Source organism: Schistocerca piceifrons, chromosome 3 (assembly GCF_021461385.2).
Source record: "Schistocerca piceifrons isolate TAMUIC-IGC-003096 chromosome 3, iqSchPice1.1, whole genome shotgun sequence".
Taxonomy (NCBI): domain Eukaryota; kingdom Metazoa; phylum Arthropoda; class Insecta; order Orthoptera; family Acrididae; genus Schistocerca; species Schistocerca piceifrons.
In genome coordinates, this window is record NC_060140.1 from 141,169,274 (window position 1) to 141,188,782 (window position 19,509).

At 44.2% G+C, this 19,509-nt stretch overlaps 1 protein-coding gene across 1 annotated transcript in view; it reads right to left on the minus strand.

Moving 5' to 3' along the window:
• Window positions 1–19,509, minus strand: part of LOC124788467 (tyrosine-protein kinase receptor torso-like) — a 151,629-nt gene that overhangs the window by 45,233 nt on the left and 86,887 nt on the right. The window contains exons 8-9 of the mRNA XM_047255737.1: window positions 8,891–9,071; window positions 1,672–1,883 (exon numbers count right to left, since the gene is read on the minus strand). Of these exons, the coding sequence (XP_047111693.1) occupies window positions 1,672–1,883; window positions 8,891–9,071 (393 nt within the window). The remainder of the gene's footprint in view (window positions 1–1,671; window positions 1,884–8,890; window positions 9,072–19,509) is intronic.

The following is a 19,509-nucleotide window of genomic DNA, read 5'->3' on the forward strand; positions in this document are numbered from 1 at the left end:
TTCAAAGAAAGGCCATTTCATCTGAATTATTGGAGCGTTTTGAGACCGACGGAGAGGCCATTTTGTCACGTATCGTTACGGAGGACGAAAGCTAGGTGCATGACTTTGCACCGTAAACAAAATGGCAGTCCATTCACCACAAAATAATAAATTCAAGACAACAGGCTCCACCGGAAAATTCATGGAGACAGTCTTCTGGGATTGGGATGGCGTTATTCTCGTGGATGTGATGCCAAGAGGGTCAACCATCAATTCAGAGGCATACGTGAAGACTCTGAATAAACTCATGACCCGTTTCCGACGTGTTGGATCGGAGAAGAATCCAGCAGATATCTTGCTCCAACATGATAATGCACGCCCACACACACCCGGGAACACATGACCAAACTGGGCTGGGCATCATTGCCTCATCCACCCATAGTCCAGACCTGGCACCCTCGGACCTCCTACTCTTTAGGCCGCTTAAAGATTCTCTAGGGGGGAACACACCCTGAGGATGACAAGAGTTTCAGTCATGCAGTGAAAACATGGCTACGCCTGCAAAACAAGAGCTTTTACCAGCAGGCGATACATGCTCTTCGACAATGTTGGCGTACGGCCATACAGCGTGATGGAGACTAAGTAGAAAAGAAGGACATGAACAAGACATGTTGATGTATATTGTCACCAAATTCTGACTCTTAACAATAAATATGTTTTGAGAAAAAAAAATGTGGGGCATTACTTACTGAACGACCCTCATAAATTTCTATATAATACGGCATGGAGTGTAATTTTTGCATAAGTATCATAGATGATAATTATTTACTCAAATCCATTAGGTTATTCTATTCACACATTCTATTCATTAAATAGCCGATGCTATGGATATATCACAATGGTTAAATAAAATATTTCCATTAGATGGAAATCAGAGAAATAATTTTTAAATAATCTTATTACAGTTACGCACTAGTTCTAGCACTCTGTTCTGTCCATGGGCACTACTTTTTTATAATGGTCCACTTTTAGATTAACTGTATCTTAAAAATGACACGTAATTATGCAAATCGTTCCTCATTGGCTGACGTTGACGTTATACGGCACAAACGCGCCCTCAGCAGATCTATATAACGCAATGCTGCCTAGCCAACAGCAACAGTTTCAGCGACTGGGGTCTACTGGCTGTTCTGGACATGGGTAACGAATCTTCGATTTAGCAAGAGCAAATTACTTTATTGTAAGTCACTGATTTATTTATGGTACTAGACAGTGCTATTCTGAAGATGGCCTAACACTAGAACGAAACCTGTCATTTTAAACAAAATAATCATTGCGATCTAGAGTGTTTTTCACCAATTTTGCATAGGTTACAAGATCACTATTCTCCGAAAAATTGCGAAAGATTTTACATACATTATTCCTTTTATACAATTCTCTGAGGACTCGCTGGATAAACAGAGACGTTTCTGGAGAGTGGGGGGGGGGGGGGGGGGTACTTGGAACGGCTGGAAGCACGAGATAATTTTATTGAGTCATATCGCCGAGAGTCCATGCACGAATACTTATTACTTACACAGTTAGGGCCGATCAAATTGAACACCCCCTCCTAATAAGTTAATCAGGTTATAGAAAGTGGCAAAACAGAGTGCCTGAAATGTACCTGCCTGGAGTTCGATTGTGGGGACTTACCGAGAGTGCCGATCTCCCAGAGGACGATGGCGTAGGCCCACACGTCGCTCTTGCTGGAGTAGAGGTTGTCGCGGATGGCCTCGACGCTGAGCCAGCGCAGCGGCACCTTCTTGCCGCGCGTGTTCACGTAGATGCCCGACCGCGACAGCCCGAAGTCGGAGATCTTGAGCGTCTTGTGCTCGTCGATGAGGATGTTTCGCGCCGCCAGGTCCCTGCGCACACCAAATCACACCGACAGCTTCACTATGTGTCCCACACGCTACAGAAAGCACTCGCGTGACTTATACCAGTGAGCAGCTAAATTGGATTTATCCTAGAAGCTATAGCTAACGGAGTCGAGGACTTTGGTCGTGGACTCCTTGTGACATAGTACTCACTGCCGTTTCGATCAATCACAGCAGGCCTTAGTTCGCGAACATTGGTCATACGAAAAGTCAAGCCGTACTAGATGTGCTCGATAGAAAAAAACGTCTCGTGCATTGAGAAGTGTCGAGATGACTACGTTCGAGCCAAGTAGACCTGTGCATCCTTTCTGAACTCATTGATCTTTCATTTTGCGAGTCAGTGTGTACAGGTGGTTAACGGGAAAATCATTTTATTACTACAGTCACCTGAATCCTACAGATGAAGCATAACTATGAGTGGATCCTTGAGAAGTAGGTACAGCATGAAGACTGGGGAAAGTCTGGAGCGTCATTCAAAAGTGTTCAAATGCGTCTGAAATCTTATGGGACTTAACTGCTAAGGCCATCAGTCCCAAAGCTTACACACTACTTAACATAAATTATTCTAAGGACAAAACACACACCCATGCCCGAGGGAGGACTCGAACCTCCGTCGGGACCAGCCGCACAGTCCATGACTGCAGCGCCTAAGACCACTCGGCTAATCCTGCGCAGCGGAGCGTCATTCTAACTATTCAAATTTGATCATCATCTGACTGCTAACACTATGTAAATCGACCGATTGGACAGGAGAGTGCCAGCGTAATTAGTTTTCTAGTGTATGACGTGCCAGACTGACCACAAAATAATTTGGTGGTTGGCTGATTCGGGGTAGGGGACTAAACAGCGAGGTAATCGGTACCATCAGATTAGGGAAGTGTGGCCTTTCACAAGAACCATTACGGCATGTATCTGAACCGATTTGGGGAAATCACGAAAAATGTAAACCAGGATGGCTGGACACGCGTTTGAACAGCCGTCCTCCAGAATGCGATTCTAATGTGCTAATCACTGCTCCACTTCGCTCGGTATAATTTGGTGCCCAACATATGCCAGCGAAGCACACAGCCACATTAGAGGCAAAGTGACAAAACTGTGCCTATGTTGTGTAGGAGTGGCCAAACATTAAGGTAGCCATTACAAATAAGTTTTTAAGAAGTCACAGTAACCGTAACAACATGTTACCAACCAATGCTGCATGCCATCTGTTTCACGCACTCATATTGCCATGGAATTTACAAGTTATTTCTGCACATCACTATTCGTGCTGGGAAGATGTCGAAATTCTAGAGTCGACTTCATCTTCTTGGAACGTGGGTGTGCAAGAAGCAGCTGCACATCATTTGTGGAAGAATTTAATTGACAGGGACAGCAGATTTAGCCTGGATAAATTGTGGAATCCGGCACTTTCTTTAACAAAATCGCAAACACGTCGCTACAGTGAAGCTCATAATGACATATTGATGTACCAGCATGGATCGACCGTATACCCACAAATTCTGTTTATGAATACTCTATGACGTCAATCAATGCATCTGGAGCTTGTCTGTTTGCAGTCTCATACGCAACAGCGCGGTGTGCATGTTTAAAAGACACTGAGCGAATGCTGTAGCTTCAGTCTATCGGGTCATTCTGAAGATGGCCAAAAGGAATACTGCAGCTAATATTGCATGACATTTTATGGATCATTTACTGCACCACGAAGACACTCAGTTACACAGGATGATTCACAATCCCTATTACAGGCTTCTGTGGGTTGTAGAAGGGATTTAGTAGAAAAAGTTTTGATTCGGAATCCATGTTGGAAAATGAAGCGTTTGGATATCAAGTAAGTTTGAACATCGCACCACTTTCGAATGTCGCGCTTCATGATTCTGTACGTAATGGCAGACTTGCACAACATGTGAATGGATAATGCTTTCCGGATCGCCTCAGTCCATCACATACTATTTTAGCCGGACTGAAACATCTGCGATAAACTGGTACGTACGGTACTAGGGGGTTTGACTGTGGTGCTCCACGGACACCCACAGGGGTTTGTATACCTTGTATCTGTATCTTCGCAGATACATCTCGTACTGCACACACGTAAGAGCTCTTTGTGTCAACTGAGTGCGTGCGGCGAAGTGGCTGATATGAAAGTGGCAGATATGAAAGTGAGACGACCTTCAAACTTACATCAAATCCAAACAGTATATTGCCGGGGAAGGGTCCTTATCGAAACTTTATTACCAAGTCCCCTCGCCAAACAGGCATTTAATAGGAACTGTGAAACACCCTACATAAAGGATCTTTAGAGTGTCACCTGTTCCTACAGAAGGTAATAGCCATCAAAACTCGTAGAAAAATTCCTATAATGATACTTGCGTAAACCAGTATATATAGGGGTCGTTGAAGATGTGCTGTTTACAGTCAGAAATATACTTATAGACTAGGGAAGACTCACAAGAGATGGCATAGTAAATTATAGCAGTATACCCGGGCGGGAAGATTGAAATCCTAGAGCAATCATGGTGAGACATGAGGATCGCTTTAGAGTCAGTATATAGGCGGGAAATATCGGTGACAAACTCACAAGGCCATACAATTTTGGCAAAGAGATTAACAGGCTGGGTGTATCACCGATTTCTGTGCAGTAAATTACCAGCGCTGTAGGAGAAAGATAACGACTGTAGTTTGCAATCCATTTTGTACGGATTTTGCGACAGTACCTCACCGCGATGTTTTAAATGTTATGATGGATTAGCCGAGGAGGAAAACTCATTTTCTTAGATCTCTCCATACACAAGAGAAACAAACAAAAATGAGTTCACGGTTTATAGCCAACGGACAATCACCAGAACCGACAATCGGCAATCGAATCATCCCATGACTCATAAAGACGCCAGTTTCAGACATTTATTGCATAGACTGAACACAACACCCATGAATAAGAATTATTACACATAAGAACTGAACACAATAATACGTATTGCAGGGGGAATGAGTCTGATACAAAGACAGTAGACAAAATAAACAACAAAATACAAAAACAGTCAACACAAATGGTTCAAATGGCTCTACGCACTGTGGGACTTAACATCTGAGGTCATCAGTCCCCTAGACTTAGAACTACTTAAACCTAACTAACCTAAGGACATCACACACACCCATGCCCGAGGCAGGATTCGAACCTGCGACTGTAGCAGCAGCGCGGTTCCGGACTGAAGCTCCTGCGACTGCTCGACCACAGTGGCCGGCCAGGCAACACATAATCGCGATACGTACACACACACACACACACACACACACACACACACACACACACACAGTGAGTGAGAGAGAGAGAGAGAGAGAGAGAGAGAGAGAGAGAGTGAGTGAGACGCAACACAAATCAGCAGACAGTAAGCAATAAATGGCACGGAATGATATGCAACAACAAAGACACACAGTGTGGGCAATATACTCGAAAGACAAGGACTTAGTATACAGAACCAACACCACAATACATAACAGACTTGCTAACTAAGCACGACAAACGTCAACAATACTTCAGTCTGCGCACCACATCCCAAACAAACATTCCCCAAATAAATGAGCACTACACAGCCACAACACATAATGGCGGAGAAAATTCTATGCTTGCCGAATGAACTGTCGACAATGCACAATTAACAACGAAAGAGAATGAAATAAGCGTGTAACCTCGACACAAACAAAGTGAAAACAGAAAACATCAAAAACTGTGACACCCTAAATAAAACGATAAACATTGATTTTCGGTCGGAAAAGCACAATTAAAAATAAAAATAACGTTTTGCTGTTTGCAGATGACAATCTGCAGACTGCGTAGTAGACCTAGAATTACTGGAACAAATATCCAATAGTTCATTTGAGTTACGTAAGCAAATGCATACATCCACTTTATTTCCAAATATATGAAAATCTCGAACCTTTGGGCATATCGTAAATAAACAGCACAGAATGCCTCAACTCAGCGAATATGTGTCAGCTCTGTACTGTATGCAAACCAATGTAAAATATTTGACAATAATCGCTCATTTTTCGAATGTAAATATTTTGTACCAAATATTCTTTAATGACTGACAAGGAACAATAATTCTGCAGAAGCAAAATAGACAAATAAACCCACTGCAGCTAGCACAACAAGTTCTGAAACATGTGTGTGTGAAAAGTAAACTACAAAGGTGTTAGCATAAGGTGGAATCCTTCCCCAATGATGAAATCCGAATAGAACCGGGTATATTTGAAGGAATGTGTGATTCACTGCGAAAAATGGCTGAAGGATGTGTCAGGGTGCGTATAAACCATATACTGAGCTGCCTATAGTGTCTTCTTCTACGTAGCAGACAGATGGACGTGAGAGAGCAGATTGGGCCGTACCTCGACAGGTATTTGGTATCGGGACATATCATTATAGAAACTTTTTTCTAGTTTTCAGAAATATTGCGTTCTGTGTATGTGATACCCTGTCCGTTACTAATTAGAGTGTAACAGCCACATTGATCAATAACAACAGGAACTGTTAAAACGTTGGCTGTAACAAGTCTGAGGGAGACAGGTTGTGAATTCGTTAAGTTGTAAGTCCCCCATTGTGTGTTTCTGTACTAAATTTAGCTCGAATTTACCTCCAACTCTGTAAAACGTATACATATTACCAAACTATGGAAACGAAAACTGTTATCCAGCTGAAACTCGTATTCTAAAGCAGACCCTAATTTGAATCGAATTATAACTGGTCTGAATAAAAATTGTCTTTATTTAAATGCGCAAATGAATTAAAACAAGGTTCTGGCCTTAATCAAAGTTTCCACTTACCTCGCGTCTTCACATTATTGTTGCAGGTTTCTCGAAAGCACAACAGCACAAGCAGGCAGCGGCTAAGTTAGATTTCTATTTTTTAATACAATTTCCAAACAGTATTCAAACGGTTACATACCATGTGGTAATGCTTAATGATACACATTCTTCAGAAAGTGGCATCGGGAGAGCAACTATTGCCATTAAATGATACTTCAAGACCACGATTTTAGAATGAAGTATGTATTCAAAAAGACAGAGTAAAACTTCACGTGATCTTCACAAGTGCAAAGTATCATTGGTCTGAACAATATTATATGCTGAACAAAGTGATCAATGATTTATGAACAGTATAATGCTAACAGAGAGTTTCTATAGAAACCAAACAGCTTAATCAGTAAATACATTAACGCATGACATGGGAATGCGGGATCGTCTTTCTCTCAGCACGTAAACAACGTTAACTAGCTGACAATAATCATTTCGACAAACTAGCTGCATAGTGCTGCAAACTTATCTCAAACTTCTTCTCCTCAAAAAATTGCCTTATTAAAAATTTATTTTCTTTTCGCCTTCCAATATATATATATATATATATATATATATATATATATATATATATATATATATATATATACACATCATATTCATCACTCTTCATCTAACAGATACAGTCACAAGTCAACACAGCACTACCGAATACGTCCATCTCCTACCACACTTCAACTACACTGAAGCGCCGAAGAATCTGGTATAGGCATGCGTATTCAGATATTGAGATATGTAAACAGGCAGAATACGGCGCTGGTGTCGGAAACGCCTATGTAAGACAATAAATATCTGGCGCAGTTGTTAGATCGGCTACTGCTGCTATAATGGCAGGTTATAAAGATTTAAGTGTGTTTGCATATGGTGTCATAGGTGGCGCACGAGCGATGGGACAGAGCATCTCCGAGGTAGCGATGAAGTGGGGATTTTCCCGTACAACCATTTCACTAGAGTACCGTGAATATCACGAATCCGGTGAAACATCAAATCTCCGACATTGCTGCGGCTGCAAAGAGATCCTGCAGGAAGGGGATCGACGGCGACTGAAGAGAAAATTTGAACGTGACAGAAGTGCAACCCTTCTGCAAATTTCTACAGATTTCAATGCTGGGTCATGAACTAGAGTCAGCATGCGAACCATTCAACGTAACATAATCGATATGGGCTTTCGGAGCCGAAGGCCCACTCGTGTACCCTCGATGACTGCACGACACAAAGCTTTGCGCCTCGCGTGGGCCCGTCAACACCGAGAATGGACTGTAGATGACTGGAAACATGTTTCCTGGTCGGACGAGTCTCGTTTCAAATTGTATCGAGCGTATGGACGTGAACGGGTATGGAGACAAGCTCATGAATCCATGAACCCTGCATGTCAGCAGGGGTCTGATCATGCTGGTGGAGGCTCTGTAATAGTGTGACCGTGTGCTGCTGGAGTGATATGGGACCCCTGATACGTCCAGATACGACTCTGACAAGTGACACGTACGTAAACATCCTGTCTTCTCACCTCCTTCCGTTCATGTCCATTGATCATTCCGAGGGACTAGGGCAATTTCAGCAGAACAATGCGAGCCCTCACCCCTCCAGAATTGCTACAGAGTGGCTCCAGGGACACTCTTCTGTGTTTAAACACTTCCGCTGGCCACCAGACTCCCCACACATGAACATTATTGAGCATATCTGGGATGCCTTCCAGCGTGCTGTTCAGAAGAGATTCCCACCCCTCGTACGGATTTATGGACAGCCCTGCAGGATTCTTGGTGTCATTTCCCTCCAGAACTACTTCAGACATGAGTGTAGTCCAAGCTACGTCGTGTTGCGGAACTTCTGCGCGCTCGCCGGGGCCTTACACGATATTAGGCAGGTGTACCAGTTTCTTTGATTCTTCAGACTAGGAATATTTCAGAGTAGGAATGTATCAGGAATGTATCAGAAGCAAAGACTGTGCCACAACAAGACCAAAGATTGTTTAACTGTAACGTTACTTGCTCTCTCTCTCTGATGTGCATAGCGATAGCTTACAAAAACCGAAATGACATGCCATTCTTACAAAGTGAGATTTAACAGTGTTACAGATCTAAACCGAAAACCGAATTTACCGAAAAGCAACGTTAAAAGCTCTAACTGATATCAGATGCCGTGCCCACCTGTGCGTGATGTGCCGCTGCTCGAGGTGGGCCATGCCACGCGCGATCTGCACGGCAAAGCTCTGCAGCTCCGCCGGGTCCAGCACATAGTCGAGCCCGTGGCCCAGGCGCCCCGGACAGGGACTCCGCTCCGTTGGGGTGGACGGCGCGCCGCCCTCGCTGCTCACCAGGCTCCACTCGGCTGCAACACGCGACACACCACACCTGTCACCGTCAGCTGTCACCGCTACCGCGCACACTCTTCGAATGGGTAGAAAATTGAGATACTAGCAGTCGGTTTTACCAGTGACAAAGCGCACATGCGAAAAAAATGATTCAAATGGCTCTAAGCACTATGGTACTTCTGAGGTGATCAGTCCCCTAGACTTAGAACTACTTAAACCTAACTAACCTATGGATATCACACACATCCATGCCCGAGGCATGCATAGCAGCAGCGCGGTTTCGGGCTGAAGCGCCTAGAACCGCTCCGCCGCAGTGGCCGGCCACGCATGCGACAGATACCATAAACAACATCGATTCAGTCGGTTCTCTGTCGTAGTATGGGTCGTAAACCCATTGCAAAAGTGGCACCTTTGTGGGGTATTCGATTTTTTCTGTTTCCGGTAAATAGTTCAGGAACTTCTTGTGATAACCATTTACATGTTGATAAGCACACATATTCGTAGCTGCGCACCGCAGTCTCCACTGTAGCTAGATAGCTAAAGAGCATTTTCCGATAGTAGCTTCCTTTTCTTTCAGATAAATATTTGTTTTTTAGCTCGTGCTGCGTATCGTGGCCTCCGCTACAGCAGTAGCTTCGGTTGGTTTCCGATAAGTACTTAAAGTTGTTCTTGTCAAACACTTTTGGATTTACTGCTGACATGCACATACTATGGTGATTCAAAAGCCATGTCCTACACGACAAAGCGTATATCGGTGATTCAATAGCATTCATAGGACGAATTCGTATTCATAGATGTCACAGGAACGTCCATTTCAAGAGAAAACGCCCGATAAATCAGGGCTCTAAAATGCATAACACAAAAGCTATGAAAACTTCATCTGTGAAACAAATTTCTTCTACTGAAGCCGGCCGCGGTGGCCGTGCGGTTCTAGGCGCTTTAGTCCAGAACCGCGGGACTGCTACGGTCACAGGTTCGAAAGTTGCCCCGGGCATGGATGTGTGTGATGTCCTTAGGTTAGTTAGGTTTACGTAGCTCTAAGTTCTAGTGGACTGATGACCATAGATGTTAAATCCCATAGTGCTCAGAGCCATTTGAACCATGTTTTGAACCATTTTTCTTCTACTGAAACCTCTTTCCTTTCCGTATTTTCGGAAGTTGTAGTATAGACCAAAACTAGAAAAACAGTCCGATGAACATGGACTCTAGAGTGCATATCGTAAGAAGTATGAGAATTTGTTGATCTTCGCTACTGTGAAATTCACCTGTTCTAATAGACAAGTGCTCTTAGCTCTTAAGGTATGCATCTTACGGCCTATGTTTGCGAGTCAGTTTTTTCTTATATTGGTCTCTTGTGCCCCATCCCAACATATGTAAAGCAAAAAGTATATTTTTCGATACTAATTTCTATCTCAAATGTGCAACAAGTTGTTCGTAGATCGATGTTCCGGTGTGGCATTACGTGGCGCCATCGTATAAATGTCGTGGTTCTTGAAGGCAGTCTTATATCTCTACGACACAAGGGCGAGATTCTATAACCAGTAATGGGTCCGCATCGGCAATATTTCGGTGACATATTCATGTTGATGGATGATAACTGAAGTACTCATCGTGCTGTTCTCGTGAAAACGCATCTTCAGCATCCTAGGGTCACCATAATAGAGTGCTCTGCGTGCTGCCTGTACCTCGTACATGAACTCAATCGAACATGTGCGCCGTCGATTAGTACGACCAGTTTGTGGACGTCGATAACGACTACATATTGTCCGCGACTTCGCAGAATCGCGATAGAAGAGTGGGGCTGTTTGGACGAGGGCTGGCTTGATGCTCTCATCGATGGTACGCCACGACGTATTCAAGCCTGCAGCCGATCAAGGGGTCTTTCCACCACGTACTGACGATGCTCAGGAGTGTTGTGAAAAAACTCCACATGCTAAACAGACGACGCTGTCATTACACAAATGTTTTTCTTTTGGATCTTGTGATCTCAACACATTGCAAATGAGTATTCACGCAAGCTTCATAACGAATTCTTGTTTCTTTGTGCCATGCATTTCGAAATAAAGAGATGATGCAAGACTTTTGTTGATATACGTATACGGTTGTGTGAGATTTGAGTAGAACTGAAGTCATATTCTGCTGTTCACTCGTAAATATATGATTAACGGGTGCCCACTTACTGGCCCGCACTCAACGGCTTGGAGTGATAGTTTTCAGAGCTATAGGGCGAGCTTTCTAAATTAACTTGTGACTTTGTAAAGTGGGCGATTTTCGATGCACGTTAGAGAAACGAGTTTTCAGTAACTCATCCGAATATTAGGGCACTTAAACTCGCGACATTCCCACTCAATGACTTTCTTTAATATTTTCTGGGATAGATTTTCTTTCGTTCAAATGCTTCATGTGTTGTGGCTTTTTTATATCATGCGCTTTACGCATAAATATTGTTTATGCCATGGCGGCTTAACTATTTTTCGGAAGCAATTATATGTTTTTCTAATCAGTCATTCCCCAAATCAGTATAATTTCCTTGCTTTAGTGTTGTGTGATGTCCTTAGTTTAGTTAGGTTTAAGTAGTTCTAAGTTCTAGGGGACTAATGACCATAGATGTTAAGTCCCATAGTGCACAGAGCCATTTGAACCATTTGTGAACCTTGCCTTTATTTATCTAATCGTGGCGTTTTTACGCACAAATTGCTGTTTCAGTCGGTATCACCCTATTCCAGATCTTAACCTTCAGCAGAGCTAATAATTTTTTCTACAATTAGGCCTATTTCTACGATTGACGCTGCGTCATTCAGAAAATACTGTGAGCAGAAGGGTCCGTCTTTCGATGCGTGTTTCTTTCTGAACAGGAAATAAAGCAGTTGTTTTAGTTGCTGAAGGAGCTGGTGTTCATCACTTATACAGTGCGAGACTACTTTACGTCTACTCTTTGTAATAAACCTGGCCCAGTGTGCCTGAACGAAGCAACTCTGATATAAGCACACTTTCTTCTACATTGCTCACGTAAATTCTGCTGTTTATTACAATTTGTTTTGTTCACGCAAATCAGTTAACTATTTGCTGCTTCCGGTATACATACGTTGTGCAAAGTAAATCTCTCCTGCTCTTGTTCAAAGTTCACTAGAGGTGCAGTCAGACCGCTTTACCATGCACGTTAATATGTAAAAACATTATATATGACAGAGCTTACAATTTCAGGGAACATTTAGGATATAGATTTGCATTTAATCCATATTGCACAAATGAACAGACAGCTTACATGGTCAAAACCGACGATTAGTGTCGGAACTCCATACAGTAACGAAAGAGCAGTAGAAACGCAAACTGAAAATATCTGGCGGAAACCCCTCGGTCCAACAGTAAGAGACTGAAGCTTTACTGCCAAAAATAATCGTTGCATCCGATGAAGTCCGCTTTTAATTTAACGCACAGGTAATGCTTACCCTGAATGTATAATTTTCTGGGTAACTAGGCTAAGTCATCTTCTTCTATGGTATGCGGCCGTTCGATCTCCCTGCTGGGATTTTTATTCGTGAGTCCAGCACTGGCTGAACAGTGAAGACTCCTTGAGAAGTTTCCAGCAGAGGAGCCGAAGCGTCGAATGTGGATGAAGAATTTGGAAGAGAAAAATGACACGATCTAATAACCCAGAAGATTTTACCTTAAATGCCTTACAGTGCTAACATCATTGTGTGCTGCCTAACTTCACCAAGTGAGGCGCAAATCCAGCCCCATAAAACTTTCGACAAGGCGTATATAATTTTTTTTAACTTTCGTATGAGCTATACCGATCCGTTAGCGTCTCAGCAGCGTGCCTGTGAATTCCTTCGTGGTGTGCTACATGCATTAAGAAGACTCTTACCAGTCAATCCTTTCATTTAGTCAAGATGAGCCATAAATTTCTTTTTCCCCATTTCGAGTCAGTACCTACTCATTTACTATTCGACGTACACATTTAACCAACAGCATTATTCTATACCACTGTATTTCAGAAGCTTCTGTTTGCGTGAATTTCCTACCGTTCACCTTTCACTTCCATAGAAGGCTACAAGCCACACAAATATCTTCAGAAAAAACTTTCTAGCTTTATACTAGACGTTAACGAATCCATCTTCTTCAGGAAAACTTTTCTTGCCATTGCCAGACTGCAGTTTCTCTCTTCCCTACTTCGGCCATCATCAGTTATAAGGGTCAATCAAAAACTTTCCGTGGGAGGCTACATTAACCCCTCGCCCACATTTCAGTGCTTATACAGCCGCATATCAGTTGCGTTGCGCTGCTGATATGCGCCAGCGAAGCTCTCAAAGGGAAAAGTTTTGATCGCCTCCTGAATTTTTCTGCCCTAATATAAAACTTACTTCTTTTAGTGTCTCATTTTCTAATCTAATTCTCTCAGCTCGCCTGATTTACTTCAACTACATTACATTTCCTACTTTCATTGATGTTCATTTTAAAATCTCTTTTCAAGACATTCCGTTGAACTGCTCTTCCAAGTCCTTAGCTGTCTCTGACATAATTACAATGTCATCGGCAAAGAGCAATAATTTTATTTCTTGTCACTGAACTTTAATGTCACTTTCACATTTCTCCTTGCTTTTCTTCAGTGCTTCCTCAGTGTACAGACAGAATAAAAAGTTTCAAACAACACTTCACGCCCTGTATTTTGTCCCTGATACGTCCAAAATTTCAAAGAGTGCAGTCAAGTCTACATGGCTAAATTTTCCCCTAAATCAATAAATGCTATAAACGTGCATTTGCCAATCTGTCTTCTAAGATAAGTCGCAAGGTCAGTATTGCCTCGCGTGTTCCTCCATTTCCCAGGAACTCAAAATGATCTTCCCGGAGGTCAGCTTCTACCAGTTTTTCCATTCTTCTGTAAATAATTCCTATAAATACACTCCTGGAAATTGAAATAAGAACACCGTGAATTCATTGTCCCAGGAAGGGGAAACTTTATTGACACATTCCTGGGGTCAGATACATCACATGATCACACTGACATAACCACAGGCACATAGACACAGGCAACAGAGCATGCACAATCTCGGCACTAGTACAGTGTATATCCACCTTTCGCAGCAATGCAGGCTGCTATTCTCCCATGGAGACGATCGTAGAGATGCTGGATGTAGTCCTGTGGAACGGCTTGCCATGCCATTTCCACCTGGCGCCTCAGTTGGACCAGCGTTCGTGCTGGACGTGCAGACCGCGTGAGACGACGCTTCATCCAGTCCCAAACATGCTCAATGGGGGACAGATCCGGAGATCTTGCTGGCCAGGGTAGTTGACTTACACCTTCTAGAGCACGTTGGGTGGCACGGGATACATGCGGACGTGCATTGTCCTGTTGGAACAGCAAGTTCCCTTGCCGGTCTAGGAATGGTAGAACGATGGGTTCGATGACGGTTTGGTTGTACCGTGCACTATTCAGTGTCCCCTCGACGATCACCAGTGGTGTACGACCAGTGTAGGAGATAGCTCCCCACACCATGATGCTGGGTGTTGGTCCTGTGTGCCTCGGTCGTATGCAGTCCTGATTGTGGCGCTCACCTGCACGGCGCCAAACACGCACACGACCATCATTGGCACCAAGGCAGAAGCGACTCTCATCGCTGAAGACGACACGTCTCCATTCGTCCCTCCATTCACGCCTGTCGCGACACCACTGGAGGCGGGCTGCACGATGTTGGGGCGTGAGCGGAAGACGGCCTAACGGTGTGCGGGACCGTAGCCCAGCTTCATGGAGACGGTTGCGAATGGTCCTCGCCGATACCCCAGGAGCAACAGTGTCCCTAATTTGCTGGGAAGTGGCGGTGCGTCCCCTACGGCACTGCGTAGGATCCTACGGTCTTGGCGTGCATCCGTGCGTCGCTGCGGTCTGGTCCCAGGTCGACGGGCACGTGCACCTTCCGCCGACCACTGGCGACAACATCGATGTACTGTGGAGACCTCACGCCCCACGTGTTGAGCAATTCGGCGGTACGTCCACCCGGCCTCCCGCATGCCCACTATACGCCCTCGCTCAAAGTCCGTCAACTGCACATACGGTTCACGTCCACGCTGTCGCGGCATGCTACCAGTGTTAAAGACTGCGATGGAGCTCCGTATGCCACGGCAAACTGGCTGACACTGACGGCGGCAGTGCACAAATGCTGCGCAGCTAGCGCCATTCGACGGCCAACACCGCGGTTCCTGGTGTGTCCGCTGTGCCGTGCGTGTGATCATTGCTTGTACAGCCCTCTCGCAGTGTCCGGAGCAAGTATGGTGGGTCTGACACACCGGTGTCAATGTGTTCTTTTTTCCATTTCCAGGAGTGTATTTTGAACCGTGCCTCGGCAGTATTCACGCACGTCAGTACGTACCTTATTGGAATTGGAACCATTACATTCTTCCTTAAGTCTGACAGTATTTCGTTTGTGTCACACGTCTTGCACATTGGGTGCAATAATTTTGTCATGGCTGTCTCTGCCAAGGACGTCGTATCTCTGAGGGAACATCGTCTGTGTGCTCCAGCGACCTTGTTTCCATCACAAAGGTCTCTCAATGTTCTCTTGAATTGTTCTTGCAGTATCATATTCCCAGTCTGATTTCCATGTGCTTCAAACGACTGCAGTATCGTACTTGAATTGTTTTCAGATTTGTTATGTCCTCTGTATGTGTTTGCACTTTCGTCAGGCACAAGGTTCTACAGATTTTACGCGTTTCAGAATAAATATGTGATTCTACCTGACAATGAGAACTATGTTTTCGAAGTTCAAATATGAATGTATTCATCGTCAAAACCAGTACGGTTCTGAAGCAAGCACGTTAACTTATGTGCAGTATGTATTTGACCAACTCCCATTCACGGAAGAGAAGGTGGATTTCGTACGGAATGAGGAAAGAAGAAATCTGTGGACACTTACAGTAAACAGAGTAGACATAAAGCACGAAGGAAAAATGTGTTTCCAGCTGACTAGTAAATTTCTCTGTAGACGCTATCATACTTTTCGAACCCCTTTCTCACAAGCAAAGTTAGATAACAGCTGTGAGGGATGCCTGTCGTTATAAATATTTGCCTGTTTCCTTTATTCACATTCGGTCTTAAAGTTACATGTGACTGCTTTCGCTTGTTCCTCTAGATGTCATTCGTACCATCGAGTATTTCAATTAAGTGATTTTTGGACGCACTACGTTCATTTAAGATTTATTGCATATGACCAACAGATTTTACGAAACCTACTGGTACCAGACCTTGCTGTTAATGTAAAATCTCGCCAATTTATTTGCCATGGTTGTTCTAATATATGATGTCAGTTTCAATGTTATTACGTTTCAGAACGTCAGGCTTTATTCCGTTTCGCTGTTACCATTGACTGTTGGGCGAACAAATTGTTGGCACATATTTTCCGCATTTGTAGCTGCTTCGTTATCCGCCAGGATAGCCGTGCGTGCTAAAGCGCCGCTTCCGAAACGGGGAGGGGCACCGGACCCGCACTGGACGCGTCCGGTGGATTACCGACGAGGGTCAGTGTGCTGGTTGGTCTGGATGTCGTTATTAGGCGGTTTTCCACATCCCACTTGGTGAATATTACGCTGGTACCCTATTCCTGCCAAATTCAACAATTGACAAACATTTAGCAAACTTTCGCTCACTTTCACAGGACTAACACCACATGCAGACAGTTGGGGTACACGTATTCCATCTCGTGGGATAACGGAGTAGCGACAGGAAGAGCATCTGGCCACCCCTTAAATTAAACATGCGAAATTAACCAAGCCGACTTTGAGCCGATGTGGGACAAAGATACAAGAAAAAGAAGGGGAAGATTTTTTGCTGGTTGCTTGAGCATATTTCACACTAACTAAGAGCCAAGATTTGTTTGCTGCACAAATTGCCTTAGCAACATATTTTAGTCTCATGACACACTGCACCTGCTGATGCACTGTGTAAATTAAGACAGTGATCTTTCTTGTGGTGTATTATTCTTGTCAATTTTTTCTTAGTTCGTTATTACAGTATAGTTTAATATTGCGATTTAGTTTAGTATTATGGGAACTATGAAAGCAATACAGGCTGAATTCCGAAAATGGTTCTGCAAAAACGTCGTATAATTACTTTTTGTTATGCCTTCAAACAGTTGTCGACCATCAGAAATGGACGATTGTTTACAAATTTATCTTATCTGGCGTGACGTTTATTTAATTTTTACTTCACTTTTTGCACATGACTTGGAAAACACTCAAATCTGTTGTCTGTGTTCTCGTTAGGGCACTGATTCCTATGCTGAACAAATTCCAGACCGGGTATGTCTATGTGCGTAAATAGTTTTTACATTCACCGTGTGAGCTAGAGGTACTGTAAGCGTAAATAAGACAAGGGGATGTCTTATTGGTCTAGCAACTACTGGACAGTTCAAAAAACGTTTACTGCACAGAACGAAGTCTTTCGTGACGGCACTGTTGTTTAAATGCCAGGAACACTGAGGCTGCGCATAACATCAAAGGCACATTAAAATTCGAGAACTGGAGAAATCTGCAGTTTCTGAGCACAGCCACACAAACAAACACAAAATATTATTTGACAAATGGAAGGTTTCTCCCAGGTATCCACATACTGGGATTCTGGAACTAAAGAGGGTGTAAAGAATGTGCGAGAAGAACTTCAAACGTGATAGCGGATACAATCTCAGCGGCGCACGGAAGCTTGTTTTCGATTCAGAGAAGAGATACATTCGTTGCAATATACACGCTATTTCGGAAGCGGTTGCGTTACCAAGGCAGACGTTGCACCATCTGCGACAGTATTACGTGATTGCCCACTAATCAGAAGCCGTCTATGGGACATATAAGACCACTAAAGCAGCAGTTTTGACAGTCAGTTGCTCTTGACGAAGATGATGGAGCTGCTCGATTTTTTTTTTCCTTTATTGAATTTCGATTACCCCCAAAGAGGGCGGGCTGGCAGCAACTTAGAATGCCACTCTTCAGCCTACAGACATTGTATTAAAAAGATGAAGATAATAATAAAAGCAGGCGATAAAATCGGGGACTTAAATAGTAACATGGCGTTCAACTTAAAACATAGCACAAAGGGATGATGAGGCTAATAAAATGCGTATGAAGCAGACAGGTAAAACAATAGACAGACAATTAAAAAAACACGGCGACAGTCTGGTTTCTGTTCGCAAAAGACATAAAATTCACACCCAGCGACAGCATGGTTTCTGTTCGCAACACATTGGAAAGACGAACAACACTGAACATTCACTGGAACACTGCACTAAAAGGTTGGCAAACATGCAACCACAGCCGAGAGCAGGTGGGGAGAAACTAGACAGATGATGGGAAAATAAAAAGGGGGGAAGGAGAGGAAAAGCGAAGGGGGTGGGGGGGGGGGGCTGGGGAAAGGAGCCGATGGAGGATGAGGACCCATAAGAGGGGTGTGGGGTGCTGGGCAGACGCGACAGGGAGTGGGGAAGGTAGAGGAGGGGAATACAAAAGGACTCGAGGGGGGGGGGGGGGAGAAGGGAGGTAGGGAGAGGTTAGGCGGGGAGAAAACAGGATGGAATGGGGGGGATGCTACTCGACGGAAGCTTTAGGTTTTACAGTGAACTGACGTGGCAAGAAGTCAGATAACGTTTTATACATGTTTACTGAACTACTTTTCTCAATTTCATATCGTGTTCCTGCCTCAGCGCAAGACGTATTTCAGCTGATTTTGCACTTTTCTATCGCTCGTTCGTACCTAGTGTGGACGAAACATCGCCGCCGTAGTTGCGTTGGCCAATCTAACTCTGTATGCGTATCTGCAGCTACTGGCGCGCTCGGTGAACGCAGCACTACAGAGAGTCACTGCGAAGTCTGGCTAGCCGTCGAGTGTTTTGGCGGAGGCGGTGTTTGGGGTCATTGCCACATGTGTACGGCTCGCCGAGCGCAACCGCTGTTGCAGCAGGAGCGACTTTCAACTCAATTACTGGCGCACGCATCACATACGGCGCTGATGGCGCACAATCAAATTAAGGACAAAAGCTACGGCGGTCGCGTGGGCGGTCCTCTGCCGGTGAAGTTCAAGGCTGACGTCGACACTGGTGCAAAACTGCTCCACATGTGAACGCAGCAGTGGCTGTCAGTTATAATGCTGATGGGCGAGCAATGGACGCTTTCTTCTTCTCCTTTAAAAAAATTAAATAGAGTGAATGTGTTGAGCCAAATGGGAACATATGTCAGATGGTTTTACCCCTGGGCTTGTCTCAGATTTCCGTACTCACACATGTTTCCATCTGTGAGTGCTGAACGCCGTAAACTACAGCTACGCCAAGGGGATTTGTGGGCACACCAACACTGAGGAAAAAGTAAAGAGAGGGAAAAGTCTGTCACGTAAGCCCATGACCGCAAATAGAGTGCAGTCTTTCTGGTCGCCATGCCACGAGGAAGGGGTGGAGAGGGGGTCTCCCGCCCAGGACGTTC